Here is a 26,022-nt window from a genome sequence, read left to right on the forward strand (position 1 = left end):
TTCCCTGTCTTCGTGGTAAGCACCTCCAGTGTAGACTTGGCCTTGTGTTTACGGTTATTGTCCTGCTGAAAGGTGAATTAATCTGCCAGTGTCTGGTGGAAAGCATACCAAACCAGGTTTTCCTCTAGGATTTTGCCTGTGCTTAGCTCCATTCCGTTTATTTTAAACCCTGAAAAACTCCCCAGGCAGTCCTTAAAGATTACAAGCATGCCCATAACATGATGCAGCCACCACTATGCTTGCAAATATGGAGAGTGGTACTCTGTAATGTGTTGTATTGGATTTGCCCCAAATATAAGACTTTATATTCAGGACAAAAAAGTGAATTGCTTTGCCAAATTTTTTTGCAGTATTACTTTAGTGCTTTGTTGCAAACAGGATGCATGTTTTGGAATATTTGGATTCTGTACAGACGTCCTTCTTTTCACTCTGTCATTTAGGTTAGTATTGTGGAGTAACTACAATGTTGTGGATCCATCCACAGTTTTCTCCTATCACAGCCATTAAACTCTGTAGCTGTTTTAAAGTCACCAATGGCCTCATGGTGAAACCCCTGAGCGGTTTCCTTCCTCTCTGGCAACTGAGTTAGGAAGGACGTCTGTATCTGTGTAGTGACTGGGTGTATTGATACACCATCGAAAGTGTAATTAATAACTTGACCATGCTCAAAGGGATATTCAATGTCTGCTTTTTTTACCCATCTACCAATAGGTTCCCTTCTTTGCGAGGCATTGGAAAACCTTCCTGGTCTTTGTGATTGAATCTGTGTTTGAACTTCACTTCTCGACTGAGGGACATTACAGATAATTGTATGTGTTGGGTATAGAGATGAGGTAGCTATTCAAAAACCGTGTTAAACACTATTATTGCACACAGAGTGAGTCCATTCAACTTATTATGTGACTTGTTAGGCAAATATTTACTTTGAACTTATTTAGGTTGCCATAAACATTTCTAAAAACATAATTACACTTTGACATTATGGGGTATTGTGTGTAGGCCAGCGATAAAAAAATCACAATTTAATCTATAACACAACAAAATGTGGAAAAAGTCAGGGGGTATGAATACCTTCTGAAGGCACTGTATAAAACATTTTATACAGCTTGGTAAGAAACCTGATACCCTTTATTTCAATGCATTATTTATATTTATCTGTCATTGCATTTTCTGGTCAGCTGTTTAAAATGCCTATTGCTTTGTTTTTCATGATGATATTTGATTTATAAAGCTATAATTTCGTTTTGATGTTACCTTTTTCAGTCATTTCGATTGCTGATGTGGACATTTAGTTAAAAAGGGCCTCCCGAGTGGCGCAGTGGTCTAAGGCACTGCATCACAGTGCTTGAGGCGTCACTACAGACCCGGGTTTGATCCCAGGCTGTGTCGCAGCCGGCCGCGACCGGGAGACCCATGAGGCGGCGCACAATTTGCCCTGCGTCATCCGGGTTAAGGGAGGGTTTGGCCGGCCGGGATGTCCTTGTCCCATCTCTAGCGACTCCTAGTGATGGGCCGGGCTCATGCAAGCTTACTTCGGTTGCCAGCTGTACTGTGTTTCCTCCGACAAATTGGTGTGGCTGGCTTCCGGGTTAAGCGAGCTATGTGTCAAGAAGCAGTGTGGCTTGGCAGGGAGTTGCAGCGATGGGACTGTAACTACCAATTGGATATCGTAAAAGAAAATGTTAAAATCAAATTATCTGTATGTAATAATATTTCAGATAATAATACTTTTATTACACGTGTGTTTGCACGGGGAGCGCGCGGTGTACGGCCTACTTTCCTCATTTTCGTCGTAGTTTGGAAATGTTTTAATGTACAGTACCAGTCAAAGGTTTGGACACACCTACTCATTCAAGGGTTTTTCTTTATTTTTACTATTTTCTACATTGTAGAATAATAGTAAAGACATCAAAACGATGAAATAACACATATGGAATCGTGTAGTAACCAAAAAAGTGTTAAACAAATCAAAATATATTTTATATTTGAGATTCTTCAAAGTAGCCACCCTTTGCCTTCATGACAGCTTTGCACACTCTTGGCATTCTCTCAACCAGCTTCACCTGGAATGCTTTTCCAACAGTCTTGAAGGAGTTACCACATATGCTGAGCACTAGTTGGCTGCTTTTCCTTCACTCTGCCGTCCGACTCATCCCAAACCATCTCAATTGGGTTGAGGTCGTGGAGGTGTGGTGGGTCAATGTCCTGTTGAAAAACAAATGATTGTACCACTAAGCCCAAACCAGATGGGATGGCGTATCGCTGCAGAATGCTGTGGTAGCCATGCTGGTTAAGTGTGCCTAAATAAATCATAGACAGTGTCACCAGCAAAATACCCCCACACCACAACACCTCCTCCTCCATGCTTAACGGTGGGAACTACACATGCAGAGATCATCCATTCACCCACGCTCAGGACACATTTCCACCGGTCTAATGTCCATTGCTTGTGTTTCTAGGCCCAAGCATGTCTTTTCTTCTTATTGGTGTCCTTTAGAAGTGGTTTCTTTGCAGCAATTCAACCATGAAGGCCTGATTCACACAGTCCCCTCAGAACAGTTGATGTTGAGATGTGTCTGTGACTTGAACTCTGTGATGCATTTATTTGGGCTGCAATTTCTGAGGCTGGTAACTCTAATGAACTTATCCTCTGCAGCAGAGGTAACTCTGGGTTTTCCATTCCTGTGATGGTCCTCATGAGAGCCAGTTTCATCATAGCGCTTGATGGTTTTTGCGACTGTACTTAAAGAAACTTGCAAAGTTCTTGAAATGTTCAGTATTGACTGACCTTCATGTCTTAAAGTAATGATGGACTGTCATTTCTCTTTGCTTATTTGAGCTGTTATTGCCATAATATGGACTTGGTCTTTTACCAAATAGGGCTATCTTCTGTACACCATCTCTACCTTGTCACAACACAACTGATTGGCTCAAACACATTAAGAAGGAAAGAAATTCCACAAATTAACTTTTAAAAGGCACACCTATTAATTGAAATCCAGGTGACTACCTCATCAAGCTGGTTGAGAGAATGCCCAGATTGTGCAAAGCTGTCATCAAGGCAAAGGGTGACTATTTGAAGAATCTCCAATTTAAAATAATTTTGATTTGCTTATCACTTTTTTGGTTACTACATGATTCCATGTGTGTTATTTCATAGTTTTGATAATAATAATAAGCCATTTAGCAGACGCTTTTATCTAAAGCGACTTACAGTCATGTGTGGATACATTTTTACGTATGGGTGGTCCCGGGGATCGAACCCACTACCCTGGCGCTACAAGCGCCATGCTCTACCAATTGAGCTACAGAGGACCACTTGATGTCTTCACTATTAGTCTACAATGTAGAAAATAGTAAAAAATTAAAGAAAAAACCCTTGAATGAGTAGGCATGTACAAACTTTTGACTGGTAGTGTATGTGTCAAAAGGTTAAATATTTAGAGCCACTCAATTATCCCATCGGTCTCAATTTTGACAAGATTGAGCAAACAATGTGAAGGAAAAAATAAAGGTAGGCTACTCATTTTAAAAAATGTAAATAATAATGAATAAGAAGGAGACACACACAAAAACAAAAAAACATTATAGTGCAATTCTTAGATCTGCATACAAAAAATGGGGATCAGCGTTCTTACCAAGCAGTATAAAATCTTCCATGAATGTCATACACTCTTAGAAAAAAAGGGTTGCAAGAGGGTTCTTCGGCTGTCCCCATAGAGGAACCCTTTTTGGTTCCAGGTAGAACCCTTTTCGTAGTAAAAACAAAAGTGTGTGTGTTCTCATATAGAACCCGCTGTGAAACCCTTTGTGTAAAGGGTTCTACATGGAACCCAAAATGGTTCAATCTGGAACCAAAAAGGGTTCTTCAAAGGGTTCCCCTATGGGGACAGTCGAAGAACCCTTTTAGGTTCTACAGTCGTGGTCAAAAGTTTTGAGAATGAAACAAGTATTGGTCTTCACAAAGTTTGCTGCTTCAGTGTTTTTAGATATTTTTGTCAGATGTTACTATGGTATACTGAAGTATAATTACAAGCATTCCATAAGTGTCAAAGGCTTTTATTGACAATTACATTAAGTTTATGCAAAGAGTCAATATTTGCAGTGTTGACCCTTCTTTTTCAAGACCTCTGCAATCTGCCCTGGCATGCAGTCAATTAACTTCTGGGCCACATCCTGACTGATGGCTGCCCATTCTTGCATAATCAATGGTTGGAGTTTGTCAGAATTTGTGGGTTTTTGTTTGTCTACCCGCCTCTTGAGAATTGACCACAAGTTCTCAATGGGATTAAGGTCTGGGGAGTTTCCTGGCCATGGACCCAAAATTTTGATGTTTTGTTCCCGATCCACTTAGTTATCACTTTTGCCTAATGGCAAGGTGCTCCATCATGCTGGAAAAGGCATTGTTCATCGCCAAACTGTTCTTGGATGGTTGGGAGAAGTTGCTCTCGGAGGATGTGTTGGTACCATTCTTTATTCATGGCTGTGTTCTTAGGCACAATTGTGAGTGAGCCCACTCCCTTGGCTGAGAAGCAACCCCACACATGAATGGTCTCAGGATGCTTTACTGTTGGCATGACACAGGACTGATGGTAGCGCTCACCTTGTCTTCTCAAGACATGCTTTTTTCCGGATGCCCCAAACAATCGGAAAGGGGATTTATCAGAGAAAATGTATTTACAACAGTCATCAGCAGTCCAATCCCTGTACCTTTTGCAGAATATCAGTCTGTCCCTGATGTTTTTCCTGGAGAGAAGTGGCTTCCTCGCTGCCCTTCTTGACACCAGGCCATCCTCCAAAAGTCTTTGTCTCATTGTGCGTGCAGATGCACTCACAACTGCCTGCTGCCATTCCTGAGCAAGCTCTGCACTGGTGGTGCCCCAATCCCGCAGCTGAATCAACTTTAGGAGACGGTCCTGGCGCTTGCTGGACTTTCTTGGGCGCCCTGTAGCCTTCTTCACAACAATTTAACCTCTCTCCTTGAAGTTCTTGATGATCCGATAAATGGTTGATTTAGGTGCAATCTTACTAGCAGCGATATCCTTGCCAGTGAAGGCCTTTTTGTGCAAAGCAATGATGACGACACGTGTTTCCTTGCAGGTAACCATGGTTAACAGAGAAAGAACAATGATTTCAAGCACCACCCTCCTTTTAAAGCTTCCAGTCTGTTATTCTAACTCAATCAGCATGACAGAGTGATCTCCAGCCTTGTCCTCGTCAACATTCTCACCTGTGTTAACGAGAGAATCACTGACATGATGTCAGCTGGTCCTTTTGTGGCAGGGCTGAAATGCAGTGGAAATGTTTTTTTGGGATTAAGTTCATTTTCATGGCAAAGCGGGACTTTGCAATTAATTGCAATTCATCTGATCACTCTTCATAACATTCTGGAGTATATGCAAATTGCCATCACAAAAACTGAGGCAGCAGACTTTGTAAAAATTAATATTTGTGTCATTCGCAAAACTTTTGACCACGACTGTAGATAACACTATGATGTGTATACTATGATGCTGTGGACAACGAAAAATGCTCTGACATAAATGTAAGAAAGTATATGATTTATGTCTAAATACTGTATGTGAAGCAGGTCTAGTTTATCATCCCCATCAGTGGACCGCTTGGGCCAGTGTAAAAAATATTGTAATAATGCTATTTTCTATTTAGGCGATATAACTGATTAAAAAACAGATCAATTCCCAAAGCTGTTTGTTCATTATGTTGGTTGTTCATCAAACGCGCGCTGCACACATTTGTATTTGTATTTTATTAGGGATCCCCATTAGCTGCCCATTAGCTACTCTTCCTGGTGTCCAAATACAGTGCCTTGCAAAATTGTTCATCCCCCTTGGCATTTTTCCTATTTTGTTGCATTACAACATGTAATTTAAATTGATTTTTATTTGGATTTCATGTAATGGACATACACAAAATAGTCCAAAGTGTGAAGTGAAATGAAAAAACATTAATAATGGAAAAGTGGTGCATGCATATTTATTCACCCCCTTTTCTATGAAGCCCCTAAATAAGATCTGGTGCAACCAATTACCTTCAGAAGTCACATAATTAGTTAAATAAAGTCCACCTGTGTGCAATCTAAGTGTCACATGATCTGTCACATGATCTCAGTATATATACCCCTGTTCTGAAAGGCCCCAGAGTCTGCAACACCACTAAGCAAGGGGCACCACCAAGCAAGCAGCACCATGAAGACCAAGGAGCTCTCCAAACAGGTCAGGGACAAAGTTGTGGAGAAGTGCAGATCAGGGATGGGTTATAAAAAAATATCAGAAACTTTGAACATGGCACGGAGCACGATTAAATCCATTATTAAAAAATGGAAAGAATATGGCACCACAACAAACCTGCCAAGAGAGGGCCGCCCACCAAATTCTCACGGACCAGGCAAGGGGGGCATTAATCAGAGAGGCAATAAAGAGACCAAAGATTACCCTGAAGGAGCTGCAAGGCTCCACAGCAAAGATTGGAGTATCTGTCCATAGGACCACTTGAAACCGTACACTCCACAGAGCTGGGCTTTATGGAAGACTGGCTAGAAAAAAGCCATTGCTTAAAGAAAAAAATAAGCTAACACGTTTGGTGTTCGCCAAAAGGTATGTGGGAGACTCCCCAAACATATGGAAGAAGGTACTCTGGTCAGATGAGACTAAAATTGAGCTTTTTGGCCATCAATGAAAACGCTATGTCTGGCGCAAAACCAACACCTCTCATCACCCCGAGAACATCATCCCCACAGTGAAGCATGGTGGTGGCAGCATCATGCTTTGGGGATGTTTTCCATTGGCAGGGACTGCAAAACTGGTCAGAATTGAAGGAATGATGGATGGTGCTAAATACAGGGAAATTCTTGAGGGAAACCTGTTTTAGTCTTCCAGAGATTTGAGACTGGGATGGAGGTTCACCTTCCAGCAGGACAATGACCCGTGGTTTAAGGGGAAACATTTAAATGTCTTGGAATGGCCTAGTCAAAGGCCAGACCTCATTCCAATTGAGAATCTGTGGTATGACTTAAAGATTGCTGTACACCAGCGGAACCCATCCAATTTGAAGGAGCTGGAGCAGTTTTGCCTTGAAGAATGGGCAAAAATCCCAGTGGCTAGATGTGCCAAGCTTATAGAGACATGCTCCAAGAGACTTGGAATATTTATTTCTCACACAGAGTAGAATAGGTCAACGTTTGTGCTATGGGGGATAGTAGATTGACATAGGCTAGTGCTTTTGCTGTTCGTTAGGCCTACTCATTTTGGTGGCTGACGAAAAGTAAATGTTGACAGTTCTTCCAATATCTTCAATATGCGCCTCGGAATTGGATAAGAACATGCAACACGTGCAGTTGCGTCTTAACTTGTAGCCTGTGAGAAAGACCCAATCACGTGACGGGCATTGGCTAATAAGAATTGATCTGAGAGAGCCATGTGAGTGAGTGAGAGGTGCTTCAGAGTACACAGCCGGTAGAAGGGAATTATAATTATTATATTCAGCCCAAGGGCACAACTGCCACTGGCCGCAAAAATATATGGATTTTTTTAGAGGGCATTATCGCCACAGAAAAGGGATGCGTTATCAAGTGCTTGTCAAATTGTTAATGAGAGACTGATGAAGTGTGTGCAGCCTGCTCAAAAAAACAAAGCAGAGCTCATGCCTTTCATGCAACTTTTTTCAAATTATCATTAAAGTCGCATCATGCAGCCTTAGAATGTATTAAAAATCAAAACATATAGCCCAAAGTTTGTATCACACCTAAAGTTGCATAAATAACTCTAAATTAAGCATATAGGAGGACCTGTTTCTTTGTTAACCACTCAACACAGAATAGCCGCATGTGCGCACCCCCTCAAATCGGTTAGAGAAAAGATCCTTTCTATTTTATTCAGCTATGTTCAATTGTATTCTTCATACTAAAAAATATTATACATTAATGCCAGGGAATTCTAAGCAAATCTTGTCTGCTAAATTAACTAGTATAGCCCACAGCCCTATGGCATAGCCAGATCAGGGCCTAACATAAGGACAACTCAGGGTATGATAATCTGTTCTTCTGAAATAGACTACATTTTCTTTATATCATGTTTCTTTAGACCTGTCTAAAATAAATAACGGATTTATTGTGATGGTGTAGGCTATATTACATGGATTATTAGACTTTTTAAAATGTTGATGTTCCAAAGGTCTGCATCAGTGGCTTGTAGGCTATGTGTGGAAGCCAGGAGATGCTAAATATGTTCATGTTAATTAACGGTCAATTACTGTGAGACCGGCAGTTATTTGCTTGACAATCACCGGCTGACAAAATGTCATGACCGCCACAGCCCTAGTTTTGATCATGACAGTTTACAATCCAGGGTTACACCAAGCAGTTTAGTCTCCTCAACTTGCTCAATTTCCACATTATTCATTACAAGATTTAGTTGAGGTTTAGGGTTTAGTGAATGGTTTGTCCCAAATACAAAACTTTTAGTTTTTGAAATGTTTAGTACTAGCTTATTACTTGCCACCCATTCTAAAACTGACTGCAGCTCTTTGTTAAGTGTTGCAGTGAATTCACTTGCTGTGGTAGCTGACGTGTATAATGTCGAGTCATCAGCATACATAGACATACAGGCTTTACTCAGTGACAGTGACATGTCATTAGTAAAGATTGAAAATGTAAGGGGCCTAGAAAACTGCCTTGGGGAATGCCTGACTCTACCTGGATTATGTTGTAGAGGCTTCCATTAAAGAACATCATCTTTGTTTGTTAGACAGGTAACTCTCGATCCATAATATAGCAGGGGGTGTAATGCCATAACACATAACACACAAGTTTTTCCAGCAGCATATTATGATCAATAATTTCAAAAGCTGCACTGAAGTCTAGCAAAACAGCTCCCACAAACATCTTAATATCAATTTCTTTCAGCCAATCATCAGTCATTTTAGTAAGTGCCGTACATGTTGAGTCCCCTTTCCTATAAGCATGCTGAAAGTCAGTTGTTAATTGATTTACTGTGAAATAGCATTGTATCTGGTCAAATATTTTTTTCTTCTCAAAAGTTTACTAAGGGCTGGTAGCAGGCTGATTGGTCAGCTGTTTGAGCCAGTAAAGGATGCTTTGCTATTCTTGGGTAGCGGACTGACTTTTGCCTCTCTCCAGGCCTGAGGGCACACACATTCCTGTAGGCTTAGATTGAAGAGATGGCAAATAGAAGTGGCAATATAGTCTGCTATAATCCTCAGAAATTTTCAATCCAAGTTGTCAGACCCAGGTGGCTTGTCATTGATGATAGACAACAATGATTTCTTCACGTCTTCCACACTCACTTTAAGGAATTCAAAATTACAATGCTTGTCTTTCGTAATTTGCTCAGTTATGAATGGATGTGTAGGTTCTGAGTTTGCTGTTGGCATGTCATGCCTAAATTAGCTAATCTTGCCAATGAAAAAATCATTAAAGTAGTAGGCAATATTAGTGGGTTTTGTGATGAATGAGCCACCTTGGTTCACCTTTTTGCCCAAAATGTAATTTAAGGTGCTCCAAAGCACATAACTGGCTGAAAACTTTTTACTTTTAAACTCGGACAAAACAGAGATGCTTGTTCTAGGTCCCAAGAAACAAAGAGATCTTCTGTTAAATCTGACAATTAATCTTGATGGTTGTAAAGTCGTCTCAAATAAAACTGTGAAGGACCTAGGCGTTACTCTTGACCCTGATCTCTCTTTTGACGAACATATCAAGACTGTTTCAAGGACAGCTTTTTTCCATCTACGTAACATTGCAAAAATCAGAAATTTTCTGTCCAAAAATGATGCAGAAAAATTGATCCATGCATTTGTTACTTCTAGATTGGACTACTGCAATGCTCTATTTTCCGGCTACCCGGATAAAGCACTAAATAAACTTCAGTTAGTGCTAAATACGGCTGCTAGAATCCTGACTAGAACCAAGAAATTTGATCATATTACTCCAGTGCTAGCTTCCCTACACTGGCTTCCTGTTAAGGCAAGGGCTGATTTCAAGGTTTTACTGTTAACCTATAAAGCGTTACATGGGCTTGCTCCTACCTATCTTTCCGAGTTGGTCCTGCCGTACATACCAATACGTACGCTACGGTCACAAGACGCAGGCCTCCTAATTGTCCCTAGAATTTCTAAGCAAACAGCGGGAGGCAGGGCTTTCTCCTATAGATCTCCATTTTTATGGAACAGTCTGCCTACCCATGTGAGAGACGCAGACTCGGTCTCAACCTTTAAGTCTTTACTGAAGACTTATCTCTTCAGTAGGTCATATGATTGAGTGTAGTCTGGCCCAGGAGTGTGAAGGTGAACGGAAAGGCTGGAGCAACGAACAGCCCTTGCTGTCTCTGCCAGGCCGGTTCCCCTCTCCACTGGGGTTCTCTGCCTCTAACCCTGTTGCAGGGGCTGAGTCACTGGCTTGCTGGTGCTCTTTCATGCCGTCCCTGGGAGGGGTGCGTCACTTGAGTGGGTTGAGTTACTGACGTGATCTTCCTGTCTGGGTTGGCGCCCCCCCCTTGGTTTGTGCTGTGGTGGAGACCTCTGTGGGCTATACTCGGCCTTGTCTCAGGATTGTAAGTTGGTGGTTGGGGATATCCCTCTAGTGGTGCGGGGGCTGTGCTTTGGCGGAGTGGGTGGGGTTATATCCTTCCTGTTTGGCCCTGTCCGGGGTTTCTTCGGATGGGGCCACAGTGTCTCCGGACCGCTCCTGTCTCAGCCTCCAGTATTTATGCTGCAGTAGTTTATGTGTCGGGGGCTGGGGTTAGTTGGTTATACCTGGAGTACTTCTCCTGTCTTATCCAGTGTCCTGTGTGAATTTAAGTATGCTCTCTCTAATTCTCTCGTTCTCTCTTTCTCTCTGAGAACCTGAGCCCTAGGACCATACGTCAGGACTACCGGGCATGATGACACCTTGCTGTCCCCAGTCCGCCTGGCCTTGCTGCTATTCCAGTTTCAACTGTTCTGCCTGCGGCTACGAAACCCCTACCTGTCCCAGACCTGCTGTTTTCAACTCTAAATGATCGGCTATGAAAAGCCAACTGAGAGACCTGAGCCCTAGGACCATACGTCGGGACTACCGGCCGTGGTGACTCCTTGCTGTCCCCAGTCCGCCTGGCCTTGCTGCTATTCCAGTTTAAACTGTTCTGCCTGCGGTTATGGAACCCCTACCTGTCCCAGACCTGCTGTTTTAAACTCTAATGATCGGCTATGAAAAGCCAACTGAGATTTATTCCTGATTATTATTTGACCATGCTTGTCACTTATGAACATTTTTGAACATCTTGGCATGGTTCTGTTATAATCTCCACCCGGCACAGCCAGAAGAGGACTGGCCACCCCTCATAGCCTGGTTCCTCTCTAGGTTTCTTCCTAGGTTTTGCCTTTCTAGGGAGTTTTTCCTAGCCACCGTGCTTCTACACCTGCATTACTAGCTGTTTGGGGTTTTAGGCTGGGTTTCTGTACAGCACTTCGAGATATTAGCTGATGTAAGAAGGGCTATATAAAATAAAATTGATTGATTGATTGATTGATAACCTAGTTTGAGATAATCTGTTAGGCAGAGAGAGCGTGCAGCTCTCAAACAGCTGGTTGTTGCGTGGAGCAGCTCACCGAAGACCGACAGCATTAGGGGTAGGAACGTGGTAGGAAAGACGTTGCAAGTTATGATATCTACCAGTAAATGCTAAGGCCATAAAGGGTATGCAAACCAGCTATTTAAAAAGTTTAAAGTCTTGGAACATTTGCTATGCACAGTTCAGTTATCATGGAATAGAATTTCCTCTACGCTATTTGGTCCTTGAAAAGTCCTTGAAGTTGTGGTAGCCGATTTAGAAGTTCTACTGCTCCAATATAATTACGCCTATTCCTGATTTCATTTCTGATCAGGTTTTATGAGAGATGTAACCACCTTCGTTTGTTTCCCACCGTTTCAATTGATGGGTGTTGTGCTAGTCTGTTGCTTTCATTGCGGTAAAACCATGTGCGGTTATTATGAAAGACAACATCAAACGTTGGCTTCAACTTTGTTTTCCATACCAAGTGTTTCATAAAATAGGGAACCCATATTTTTGCTCACTTTCTCATTTTAATTAAAACATGAAACAATATCCCCTCAATAACTCTTCAACATCTCAAGTGGCAAGACTGACTAGATCCTGTCACTGGTGTAGAGAGGAGTACGCAGGAGGCAGTCGCAGGTTTAGAACTACTGAATTTATTGAAGCACCATAGATCAAAGTGGGACAAAACCCAAATGCTGTTGTGCTCAAAATATATCTTCATAAACAAAAAGGCAATAGTAGGCGAGATTCCTCTCAGGAAAACAAGTAACATTTACAATGACCGACAAAGACAAATGGCAGAGAGAGTATATACAGTGGGGAGAACAAGTATTTGATACACTGCCGATTTTGCAGGTTTTCCTACTTACAAAGCATGTAGAGGTCTGAAATTTTTATCATAGGTACACTTCAACTGTGAGAAACGGAATCTAAAACAAAAATCCAGAAAATCACATTGTATGATTTTTAAGTAATTCATTTGCATTTTATTGCATGACATAAGTATTTGATCACCTACCAACCAGTAAGAATTACGGCTCTCACAGACCTGTTAGTTTTTCTTTAAGAAGCCCTCCTGTTCTCCACTCATTACCTGTATTAACTGCACCTGTTTGAACTTGTTACCTGTATAAAAGATACCTGTCCACACACTCAATCAAACAGACTCCAACCTCTCCACAATGGCCAAGACCAGAGAGCTGTGTAAAACTGTAGACCTGCACAAGGCTGGGTTGGGCTACAGGACAATAGGCAAGCAGCTTGGTGAGAAGGCAACAACTGTTGGCGCAATTATTAGAAAAATGAAGAAGTTCAAGATGACGGTCAATCACCCTCAGTCTGGGGCTCCATGGAAGATCTCACCTCGTGGGGCATCAATGATCATGAGGAAGATGAGGGATCAGCCCAGAACTACAGGGGAGGACCTGGTCAATGACCTGAAGAGAGCTGGGACCACAGTCTCAAAGAAAACCATTAGTAACACACTACGCCGTCATGGATTAAAATCCTGCAGCGCACGCAATGTCCCCCTGCTCAAGCCAGCGCATGTACATGCCTGTCTGAAGTTTGCCAATGACCATCTGGATGATCCAGAAGAGGAATGGGAGAAGGTCATGTGGTCTGATGAGACAAAAATAGAGCTTTTTGGTCTAAACTCCACTCGCCGTGTTTGGAGGAAGAAGAAGGATGAGTACAACCCCAAGAACACCATCCCAACCGTGAAGCATGGAGGTGGAAACATCATTCTTTGGGGATGCTTTTCTGCAAAGGGGACAGGACGACTGCACCGTATTGAGGGGAGGATGGATGGGGACATGTATCGCGAGATCTTGGCCAACAACCTCCTTCCCTCAATAAGAGCATTGAAGATGGGTCGTGGCTGGGTCTTCCAGCATGACAATGACCCAAAACACACAGCCAGGGCAACTAAGGAGTGGCTCCGTAAGAAGCATCTCAAGGTCCTGGAGTGGCCTAGCCAGTCTCCAGACCTGAACCCAATAGAAAATCTTTGGAGGGAGCTGAAAGTCCGTATTGCCCAGTGACAGCCCCAAAACCTGAAGGATCTGGAGAAGGTCTGTATGGAGGAGTGGCCAAAATCCCTGATGCAGTGTGTGCAAACCTGGTCAAGACCTACAGGAAACGTATGATCTCTGTAATTGCAAACAAAGGTTTCTGTACCAAATATTAGTTCTGCTTTTCTGATGTATCAAATACTTATGTCATGCAATAAAATGCAAATTAATTACTTAAAAATCATACAATGTGATTTTCTGGATTTTTGTTTTAGATTCCGTCTCTCACTGTTGAAGTGTACCTATGATAAAAATTAAAGACCTCTACATGCTTTGTAAGTAGGAAAACCTGCAAAATCGGCAGTGTATCAAATACTTGTTATCCCCACTGTATACAGTGATAGAGTGGGGATTGGAACCAGGTGTGTGTAATGATGACGAGACAAGTCCGGGGTTTATGAGTGAAGGGCATTCGCAAGCAGTAGGTTCGGCAGCAGCTAGAAGGCCGGCAACGCCGAACGCCTGAGCTGGACAGGAGTGGGAGCCAAATCGAAGGCTGGTGTGACAGCTACGACATTTCATTATTGTGTTTCTGTTGTATTGAATGTTGCCACTGTATATGTTCCCACTTTATAGCTTATGTAATAGCCTAACATTAAATAAATGACAGGTCAATTACTTTTTTACATTTAACCTCATTAATGTAGACTCAATGAACAATGGTTATAATGTGGTTAATGTGTTGTATTTACAGTTGAAGTCGGAAGTTTACATACACTTAATCAAATACATTTAAACTTAGTTTTTCACAATTCCTGACATTTAATCCTAGTAAAAATGTCTTAGGTCAGTTAGGATCACCACTTTATTTTAAGAATGTGAAATGTCAGAATAATAGTAGAGAGAATGATTTATTTAAGCTTTTATTCTTTCATCACATTCCCAGTGGGTCAGAAGTTTACATACACTCAATTAGTATTTGGTAGCATTGCCTTTAAATTGTTTAACTTGGGTCAAACATTTCGGTTAGCCTTCCACAAGCTTCCCATAATAAGTTGGGTGAATTTTGGCCCACTCCTCCTGACAGAGCTGGTGTAACTGAGTCAGGTTTGTGCCTCCTTGCTCACACACACTTTTTCTGTTCTGCCCACACATTTTCTATAGGATTGAGGTCAGGGCTTTGTGATGGCCACTCCAATACCTTTACTTTGTTGTCCTTAAGCCATTTTGCCACAACTTTGGAAGTATGCTTGGGGTCATTGTCCATTTGGAAGACCCATTTGAGACCAAGCTTTAACTTCCTGACTGATGTCTTGAGATTTTGCTTCAATATATCCACATAATTTTCCTTCCTCATGATGCCATCTATTTTGTGAAGTGCACCAGTCTCTCCTGCAGCAAAGCACCCCCACAGCATGATGCTGCCACCCCCGTGCATCACGGTTGGAATGGTGTTCTTCGGCTTGCAAGCAACCCCCTTTTTCCTCCAAACATAACGATGGTCATTATGGCCAAACAGTTCTGTTTTTGTTTCATCAGACCAGAGGACATTTCTCCAAAAAGTACATGTCCCCATGTACAGTTGCAAACCGTAGTCTGGCTTTTTTATGGCGGTTTTGGAGCAGTGGCTTCTTCCTTGCTGAGCGGCCTTTCAGGTTATGTCGATATAGGACTCGTTTTACTGTGGATATAGATACTTTTGTACCTGTTTCCTCCAGTATCTTCACAAGGTCCTTTGCTGTTGTTCTGGGATTGATTTGCACTTTTTGCACCAAAGTACGTTCATCTCTAGGAGACAGAACGTGTCTCCTTCCTGAGCGGTATGACGGCTGCGTGGTCCCATGGTGTTTATACTTGCATACTATTGTTTGTACAGATGAACGTGGTACCTTCAGGCGTTTGTAAATTGCTCCCAAGGATGAACCAAACTTGTGGAGGTCTACAATTTTTTTCCAAGGTCTTGGCTGATTTATTTTGATTTTCCCATGATGTCAAGCAAAGAGGCAATGAGTTTGAAGGTAGGCCTTGAAATACATCCACAGGTACACCTCCAATTGACTCAAATTATGTCAATTAGCCTATCAGAAGCCTCTAAAGCCATGACATCATTTTCTGAAATTTTCCAAGCTGTTTAAAAGCACAGTCAACTTAGTGTTTGTAAACTTCTGACCCACTGGAATTATGATACACTGAATTATAAGTGAAATAATCTGTTTGTAAACAATTGTTGGAAAAATTGCTTGTGTCATGCTCAAAGTAGATGTCCTAACCGACATACCAAAACTATAGTTTGTTAACAAGAAATGTGTGGAGTGGTTGAAAAACAAGTTTTATGACTCCAACCTAAGTGTATGTAAATTTCCGACTTCAACTTCATTGTAACCCCCACCTTGACAGATGGTAAACGGTGAAGGGGTCCTGTTAGTACAGTAGCTATTATATTATGGAGTGAATTCGCAACTGTTTGGAACTGAATTAATCAGACGTTCACGCGTCGCATTGTTAGAAATAAACTTGGTTTAAGTTTTTTTTAAATAATAAATAAATACAAAATTAAAGGTGCCTTTAAAGAAAAACTATTTTTCGTTTAAGTCAAAAAAATATTACGCATGAAACGCATTCACGGTTCATTTATGGCATTTATTACCCCTCATATGTGTGTGCACATGAGTGTGTGTGTGTGTGTGTGTATGAATGGCTGACAGGTTAATTTTGTGCGTCAGCAGTAAAGTGTGATAGGGTTAGATGGGGCTGTATGTCACTCTGTCTATGTAGAACACATACAGACACTGTGGATACAATAAATGACCAAAAGTATGTGGACACCTGCTCGTTGAACATCTCATTCCAAAATCATGGGCATTAATATTAATATGGAGTCCGTTTTTATTTTTTATAACTTAGCAAAAATTCTAAAAAACAGTTTTTGCTTTGTCAATATGGGGTATTGTGTGTAGATTGATGAAGAAAAAAACACAATTTAATCAATTTTAGAATAAGGCTGTAACGTGGAAAAAGCCAAGGGGTCTGAATACTTTCCGAATGCACTGTATAGTATAGATAGATAGATAGATAGATAGATAGATAGATAGATAGATAGATAGATAGATAGATAGATAGATAGATAGATAGATAGATAGATAGATAGATAGATAGATAGATAGATAGATAGATAGATAGATAGATAGATAGATAGATAGATAGATAGATAGATAGATAGATAGATAGATAGATAGATAGATGGATAGATAGATAACAATGCTGCTGCATCACTATGCTTATATCAAGACGTCTCACCTTTACACATGCATTATTGTGCCTATAGTTTTTCTCATGGCTGTACAATTACATTATGCATATACAGTAGAAATCCAATTTCTATTAAAACTTCCTCTATTATATTTATAGAAATGACATTTATTTTAAAATCACATTACTATGCTCATTGCTTCTAGGGATATTGTTCACCATAAAACTGCAATGTTATGCTTATAACGATGGTGATTGCCAGGCAAGAACAGTATACATTCTAACAATCTCATGAATATAAATAATGTGATAATGCAACTGCATTGGCTGACTGGGAGGAACCTTTCTCTCATGTTTTATCAGTGAACAGAAGCATGCATGTATACAGTATATGCATTCCCATAAATGCACACACACACACTATCAGGCCTAAGATTGTGTGGTATTCATCCCGCCAGGTTTAAGTGAGCAGCAGGAAACTGTGGACCCCGGGATTTATTGAGCCAACATGGTTGACACACACACACACAGACACACACAGACACACACACACAGGATCAGGGGTCAGCAGTATAATGAGATGTTAGTAGCAGGTTGTGAAGAGACTCTTCTCACCTCCCCACTGGATCTGCTGCTGCTATAACACAGCTCTTATTCAATTATACCCAGTACCAATGAGTGTGTGAGAATGGAGGGGTAGGAATGTGTGTCTGTGTGTGCGTGTGTGTGCGTGCGTGTGTGCGTGTGTGTGTGGTAATGGTCTGATGGACTAGGTTGGTTGTGTGAATTGGCTAGTCTCTATGGGTGATTGTGTTCTGAACCGATTTAAATGAGTCCGCATAATGATATGGTCATTAGCTTCATGATAAAGTTATTTACATATTCTAGAAATCTGTGTGTGTGTGCGTGTGTATGTGTGGGTTTGTAGACCAGTTACATGTTAAGTCTGGAAATAAGTCTGAGCAGCTGAATTCCTTTCCATATGTGTCAAGCATGCATGTGCAAATGCACAAACAGCATACTACATCAAGATTTATGACACATAACCCTTATGGGTCAACCCAGGGACATCACAGATGGTCCACAGATGATAGCACCTACCACTCAACAAACCTTGAGAGGGTGGTCAGGTGGAAATGTATATTCAATTACAGAAAATAGTGAATGGAAAGATGGAGATTTACAGAGCAGGAGACTGAGCGATGGGGAGAAAATAAGAAACAATGAGAGAGAGGAGATACAGAGAGGAAGAGAAGAGAGTGAGCGAGGGAGAGTGAGAGAAAGGGGGATGACAGAGAGAGAAAGGGGTTGTAGAATGAATAGGGAGCAGAGGGACGAGGGAGAAGGAAAATAGGGAATATATTCAGTACCAGTCAAAAGGTTGGACACACCTACTCATTCCAGGGTTTTTCTTTATTTGTACTATTTTATACATTGTAGAATAATAGTGAAGACATCAAAACTATGAAATAACACATATGGAATCATGTAGTAACCAAAAAAGTGTTAAACAAATCAAAATATATTTTATATTTGAGATTCTTCAAAGTAGCCACCCTTTGCCTTGATGACAGCTTTGCACACGCTTGGCATTCTCTCAACCAGCTTCATGAGGTAGTCACCTGGAATGCATTTCATTTAACAGGTGTGCCTGTTTCTTTCCTTCTTAATGCGTTTGAGCCAATCAGTTGTGTTGTGACAAGGTAGGGGTGGTATACAGAAGATAGCTGTTGAATTGGGTTTTTGAGTTATTTACTGTTAAATATGAGGTTTAGAGATGTGTTGAATAGATTTAGAATTGGTTTTAGATGGGTTTTATTTTGGAGTTATATTTAAGATATATTTTAAATATATTTTTCTAATTGGTATTGGTGAAGTTGGTGAAGTTGGTGAAGTATTCCAGTGATTTTATAAGTATTGATCGTCTCTGTTCGTTGTTGTGCAGTGATGTCTGTGTCATCCAGTCACAGTGGTAAATCGATGGTGTATCAGCGTCGCAGTAAATTGCCTGGTTGTCGGCACGAATCAATTACTGGTCCCGCAGCAACCAGTGGTAATTGTAGGGGTAGAGATGCAAACACTCCCACATACACACACACACACACACACACACACACACACACACACACACACACACACACACACACACACACACACACACACACAAACACACACACACACACACACACACACACAGACAGACAGACATAACTTCATCCCACTCATGGAAACCTGGTTTATAGCGCTACATTAGTACTAATATCATATGTCTCTTCCATATCAGTTAGTGACATAATGTTAAATCCATACAGTCATGAATGACAGGGTGTAGGTCATTAATTTTGGGTTAATTTCAGATCACAATGTGTTATTAATTTATATCTAGGCTATTGTAAGGACATAATTTAACCTTGAGTTAAATGGCACAGTGTGATACTAATAGCTATACCTCCTTGGTAATTCCTTTTGGTGTGTGTGTGGGTGGGTGCATGTGTGTGTGTGTGCATGTGTTAATGAGAGGATCCTCTATGGTAATTCCAGAGGGTTTAATTGAATTCCTAGTGCTGTAGGTGTAACTAGGTCAGAGAGAATACAGGCTAAAGACATCCTGATAATTAATATCCTTATACTCTCCACTACCACGGGACTGTCTCTCATGCTCTCATCACTGTAGTGTTGGAGCCAGTGCAAGTATTGAACAGCAACAGTTTGGTTAGAGGGTGAGCACACTATTGAGGTTAGCGGATTACAGGTTTGCAGAACCCAAAATCCTAAATAGTGTCCTAACATTAGGATTTGCTTCTGTAAGGGCACATTATGACTGATCCTATCTTTGACTCTTGAAATAAGATAAGAGTGGCAGTTAGGATGTTGTTCAGTACTATGGTCCCTGATTCAGAGGTTTTCTCTTCTAATGGTCTCAGTCGTTCTCTCTCTCTCGTCGGTGACGAATGCTGTTGCCATGGTAACGCTGAGATGCCGCTCGGAGAGCAGAGGTGAGGCTTCACCCTGTTGGTCCATTCTACAGACACGCACAAGCACGGACACACATACTCAAACATACACACACACACACACCCTCACATACACACACTCCATTTAACACCCACTCATGATATCCAGAAAAGAGCTGGATGGCTGGTTGGCTGGTTTTAGTGATTTCCTCTGTGTATAAGGGGTATAAAGTATTTGATTTCGACTGATTCCATAATACCTTGCAAATGGCCAGGTTCCGTTAGCACTTCTGCTACAAACTACATAGCTAGGGGTCTATGGGGAGGCTAGATAATCAAATTATACAATGGCCATTTTGCTTTATTATTGTTAGCTGTTGTGTATAGATGACTGTATATTGCTGCAAATAGCAGTCTATACAATTGGGAATCCACTAGCTTTTCCCATAGACATTAGTGAATGCCACCACAATCCTAGCAGAAGCAGAACTAAAGCTAGTAAGCTAGCTGTCAAGCTTGGCTGAACCCCCTAAAACTTTGAAAAGAAAGGGAGGCAGCGGTTGCTGTGTCCATCACGTATGGTTGGAAGGCAAATAATTTTTTTATTCAGTAGGTAGGTGGCATTTTGATCTGTGGGATTGCTAGTTTTGTGCAATTCCAAGTAGAATGTCTGAATGGAATACCCCTATGATGTAACCATTAATTTAATATTGGTGCATCCTTAGGGTGTATGTGTGTGTATGCGCATGCGTGTGTGTGAATCATCCCCAATATTGGAAGCGAATAGAGGTAGATCAAGTTGCTAGGCATTTAACAGCTTCTATTGTCTGGTGGAACAATCAAGCCCTGGAGAAGACACCCCTTGAACCTTACACACACACACACACACACACACAGCACACACACACACACACACACACACACACACACACACACACACACCATGACACCAGCCAAGGGTTAGAGCGGGAGAGAATGAGGGATGCAAGGGTAGCAATTGGGAGATAGAAATAAGTTGGAAGGAAAAGGGCAAGAGAACCAGAGAGAGAGAGATAGAGCGAAAGAGAGAGAGAGCGAAAGAGAGAGCGAGAGGGAGAGAGCAAAAGAGAGAGAGAGAGAGAGAGAGAGAGAGAGACAGAGGGAGAGAGAGAGCGAAAGAGAGAGAGAGCGAAAGAGAGAGAGAGCGAAAGTGAGAGAGAGAGAGAGAGAGAGAGAGCAAGAGAGAGCGAAAGAGAGAGAGAGAGAGAGAGAGAGAGAGAGAGAGAGAGAGAGAGAGAGAGAGAGAGAGAGAGAGAGAGAGAGAGAGAGAGAGAGAGAGAGAGAGAGAGAGAGAGAGAGAGAGAGAGAGAGAGAGAGAGAGAGAGAGAGAGAGAGAGGGAGAGAGAGAGAGAGAGAGCGCGAAAGAGAGAGAGGGAGAGATTTTACACCGTCACTGCACACTGAAGCTACTGTGAAGAGCGACACACAGCGAGTTTGTCCTTTCCTCCTATGCGCCCCTCTGTGTGTGTGTGTGTGTGTGTGTGTGTGTGCGCGCGCCAACGAGAGAGGACTCACACTCTTCTCTCAGTCTCCTCTGGTCTCAGGACGAATCGGGAGCGTTGTGGTGGAGATACTGGGAATGATGAGGATGAAACAGCATCCTTAACAACGTTCCTAACAGGATCTATTAATCTGGAATATAATACACTGACTGACTGGATCACGACCAGGATCTGACATGGAAGGACTGCTCTCTCCCATGAGGACCAGGGTAGGTGTGTGAGTGTGTGTGTGTGTGTGTGTGTGTTTGTGTTTGTGTGTGTCTGTGTGTGTGTGTGTGTGTGTGTGTGTTTGTGCGTGTGTGAGTGCATGTGTGTTTGTTAGTTACCCAGGCTTATGTTACTAGATCAAATCAAATTAAATCATATTGGTCGCGTACACATATTTTGCAGATGTTATCGCAGGTGCAGCGAAATGCTTGTTTCTAGCTCCAACAGTGCAGTAATACCTAACAATACAAAACAATACACACAAATCCCAAAAATACAAGTCTGGAATATAAATATATATACTGTATACAATAGGTATATAATGGTGTGTATAGACTGTATGGACAGTATATGAATAGAAAAGGTGTGTAAAGCTGTAGTTATATAGGATGAGCCTTGACTAGAATACAGTATATAGATATGAAGTGGGTAAAAATGTATTTAAACATGATTAAAGTGACCAGTGTTCAATGACTATGTACATAGGGCAGCAGTCTCTAAGGTGCAGGGTAGAGTACCAGGTGGTAGCCGGCTATAACTATTTAACAGTCTGATGGCCTGGAGATAGAAGCTGTTTTTCAGTCTCTCAGTCCCAGCTTTGATGCACCTGTACTGTCTCCGCCTTCTGGATGGTAGCGAACAAGCCGTGACTCTGGTGGCTGAGGTTCTTGATGATCTTCTTGGCCTTCCTGTGACATTGGGTGCTGTAGATGTCCTAGAGGGCATGCATTGTGCCCCCGGTGATGCATTGGGCTGACCACACCACCCTCTGGAGAGCCCTGCTATTGTGGACGGTGCAATTTCTGTGCCAGGCGGTGATACAGCCCGACAGGATGCTCTCGATGGTGCATCTGCAGACGTTTTTGAGGGTCTTAGGGGCCAAGTCGAATTTCTTCAGCCTCCTGAGGTTGAAGAGGCTCTGTTGCGTCTTCACCACACTGTCTGTGTGAACGGACCATTTCAGGTTGTCGGTGATGTGCATGCCAAGGAACTTGAACGTTTTCACCCTCTTCACTGCGGCCCCGTCGATGTGGGTGGGGGCATACTCTCTCTGCTGTATCCTGAAGTCCACAATCAGCTCCTTCATTTTGTTGAAGTTGAGGGAGAGGTTATTTTCCTGGCACCACTATGGTGATGATGAACCTGGAAAATTGGTTTACAGGGTTTGGTTGCCGTGACAATTTGGTTTCACATGCTGCTGTCACCGTGGTGATGATAGAAATCAGAGGGAAAGTTAATGGTTGCCGCCGTTGCTAGGGGCGATGGGCAGAATGTTGGAGAGAGAAGTCATACTGCTGTGAGAAATCAGGTTTACATGCTGTGTGTGTGTATGTGTGTGAGTGTGAGTGTGTGTGTGTGTGTGTGTGTGTGTGTGTGTGTGTGTGTGTGTGTGTGTGTGTGTGTGTGTGTGTGTGTGTGTGTGCGTGCGTGCGTGCGTGCGTGCGTGCGTGCGTGCGTGCGTGCGTGCGTGCGTGTGTTTGTGTGTTCGGCTTAACAAGGGGAATCTTTGAAAGCGTGACTCAGAGCCTGATCACAGCAGTTCCTATCTCTCTACTGTTCCATTTGTTCCATACAGAGTCTCTCTACTGTTTCATTTGTTCCATGTAAAGAGAGAGAGGGAGAGAGAGAGAGAGAGAGAGAGAGAGAGAGAGATACAAATAAAAATAGAGGGTGTGTATGTGTGTTATTATCAGTAAACCAATATGCTTTAGCTTTGCATATAGCATATCCTACCAGCTCTCACAGTCTCCCGTCAGAATTAGATGTTTCTAAAAAGTTGTTCCAAACGTTAAGGTTAAGTTTAGGCATTAACTCTGAAATTTTAAGGTTAGGGTTAAGTTCAGGCATTAACGGCAAGTTCTTAAGGTTAAGCATTAACTCCGAATGGTTAAGGTAAGGGTTAAGGTTTTGAGGGCCTCCCGAGTGGCGCAGCGGTCTAAGGCACTGCATTGCAGTGCTGACACGCCACTACAGCCTCGGGTTCGATCCCAGGCTGTGTCACAGCCGGCCTTGACCGGGAGACCCATGGGGCGGTGCACAATTGGCCCAGCGTTGTCCCGGTTAGGGGAGGGTTTGGCCGGCCGGGAATTCCTTGTCTTGTCGTGCTCTAGTGACTCCTTGTGGCGGGCGGACGCCTGCAAGCTGACTTCGGTCGTCAGTTGGACAGTGTTTCCTCCGACACATTGGTGTGGCTGGCTTCCGGGTTAAGTGAGCGGTGTGTCAAGAAGCAGTGCGGCTTGGCAGGGTTGTGTTTCGGAGGACATATGGCTCTCGACCTTCGCCTCTCCCGAATCCGTAGAGGAGTTGCAGCGATGAGACAAGATTGTAACTACCAATTGGGGAGAAAAAGGGGGTGAAGTAAAACTATATATATATATATACAGTACCAGACAAAAGTTTGGACACAACTACTCATTCAAGGGTTTTCCTTTATTTCTACTATTTTCTAAATTGTAGAATAATAGTGAAGACATCAAAACTATTAAATAACACATATGGAATCATGGTTCATGGTTCATGGTTCATTGGATAACATGAAAACAGCCTAACCAGCCTAACCAGCCCTAGCAAAGCTGGTTAGGCTGTTTCATGTTATCCAGAGGTAAACAATGAACCATAATCCCAACTTTGTGTCTGGAAGTAGCTAGCAAGTTAGCCAATGTTAGCCAGTTAGCTTGGGTACTTGACTGCCGTTGTGAGGTCAGACCACTCGGATCAACCCTACTCATCGGCCAGAGCGTCCAGTGTGCACTCTGAATGCTCCGAGAGCGAAACGAGATGGGTGGGGCTAAAGCTTAAGAGGGTGTGAACAATGCTGAATGGGTGTAGACAAAGAAAATATCTTCAGTAGGTACCAAAACTTTCAAAGGCCATTTTCGCAAAAGTGAGATTACAAGTTTATCAACTTTCAAAGCAGAATTACTGTCCTATTGTTCCTCAAATGCAGTGTATATCATTTTGTAGCTCTTTTATCAAATGTAAAAAAACAGCATTTCAAATTTTACTACATAAGACCTAAACCAAAAAAGTGTTAAACAAATCAAAATATATTTTATATTTCAGATTCTTCAAAGTAGCCACCCTTTCCGTTGATGACAGCTTTGCACACTCTTTGCATTCTCTCAACCAGATTCATGAGGAATGCTTTTCCAACAGTCTTGAAGGAGTTCCCACATATGCTGAGCACTTGTTGGCTGCTTTTCCTTCACTCTGCGGTCCAACTCATCCCAAACCATCTCAATTGGGTTGAGGTCGGGTGATTGTGGAGGCCAGGGCATCTGATGCAGCACTCCATCACTCTCCTTCTTGGTCAAATAGCCCTTACATAGCCTGGAGGTGTGTTTTGGGTTATTGTCCTGTTGAAAAACAAATGATAGTCCTACTAAAAGCAGACCAGATGGGATGGCGTATCACTCCAGAATGCTGAGGTAGCCATGCTGGATAAGTGTGCATTGAATTCTAAATAAATCACTGACAGTGTCACCAGCAAAGCACCCCCACAACATCACACCTCCTCCTCCATGCTTCACGGTGGGAACCACACATGCGGAGATAATCCGTTCACCTACTCTGCGTCTCACAAAGACGCTGCGGTAGTAGTGATTTCTTTGCAGCATTTCGACCATGAAGGCCTGAAAAATGAAGGTCTCCTCTGAACAGTTGATGTTGAGATGTCGGTTACTTGAACTCTGTGAAGCATTTATTTGGGCTGGATTTCTGAGGCTGGCAACTCTAATGAACTTATCCTCTGCAGCAGAGGTAACTCTGGGTCTTCCTTTCCTGTGGTGGTCCTCATGAGAGCCAGTTTCATCATAGCGCTTGATGATTTTTGCGACTGCACTTGAAGAAACTTTCAAAGTTCTTGATATGTTCCGTATTGACTGACCTTCATATCTTAAAGTAATGATGGACTGTTGTTTCTCTTTGCTTATTTGAGCTGTTCTTGCCATAATATGGACTTGGTATTTTACCAAATAAGGCTATCTTCTGTATACCACCCCTACCTTGTCACAACACAAATAATTGGCTCGAACACATTAAGAAGAAAATAAATTCCACAATTTTTTTTAACAAGGCCCACCTGTTAATTGAAATGCGTTCCAGGTGACTACCTCATGAAACTGGTTGAGAGAATGCCAAGAGTGTGCAAAGCTGTCATCAAGGCAAACGGTGGCTACTTTGAAGAATCTCAAATATCTCAAAGTATATTTTGATTTGTTTAACACTTTTTTGGTTGCTACATGATTCCATATGTGTTATTTCATAGTTGTGATGTCTTCACTATTATTTTACAATGTAGATTATTATTATTTTTTAATAAAGAAAAACCCTGGAATGTGTAGGTGTGTCCAAACTTTTGACTGGTACTGTATATATATATATATATATTTTTTTTTTTAAGGGTGAAGGTTTGGGATAGGCTTAAAACAAAAATCTACAAAACAACTATGGATTGCTGGATTTGAGCTTGCAACGTTTAGAATCA

At 42.0% G+C, this 26,022-nt stretch overlaps 1 protein-coding gene across 2 annotated transcripts in view; it reads left to right on the forward strand.

Moving 5' to 3' along the window:
* LOC121576587 (FERM domain-containing protein 4A-like) overlaps nt 1-26,022 on the forward strand; it is a 242,235-nt gene that overhangs the window by 41,682 nt on the left and 174,531 nt on the right. The window contains exon 1 of one of the 2 annotated variants that reach the window (XM_045223448.1): nt 21,368-21,538. The exons of the other annotated variant lie outside the window; for it this stretch is intronic. Within the exon in view, the coding sequence (XP_045079383.1) occupies nt 21,506-21,538 (33 nt within the window). The 5' untranslated portion in view covers nt 21,368-21,505. Of the gene's footprint in view, nt 1-21,367; nt 21,539-26,022 lie in introns of those variants that run through there. 2 annotated transcript variants of the gene reach the window in all.

This window comes from Coregonus clupeaformis, chromosome 11 (genome assembly GCF_020615455.1).
Source record: "Coregonus clupeaformis isolate EN_2021a chromosome 11, ASM2061545v1, whole genome shotgun sequence".
Lineage (NCBI taxonomy): Eukaryota > Metazoa > Chordata > Actinopteri > Salmoniformes > Salmonidae > Coregonus > Coregonus clupeaformis.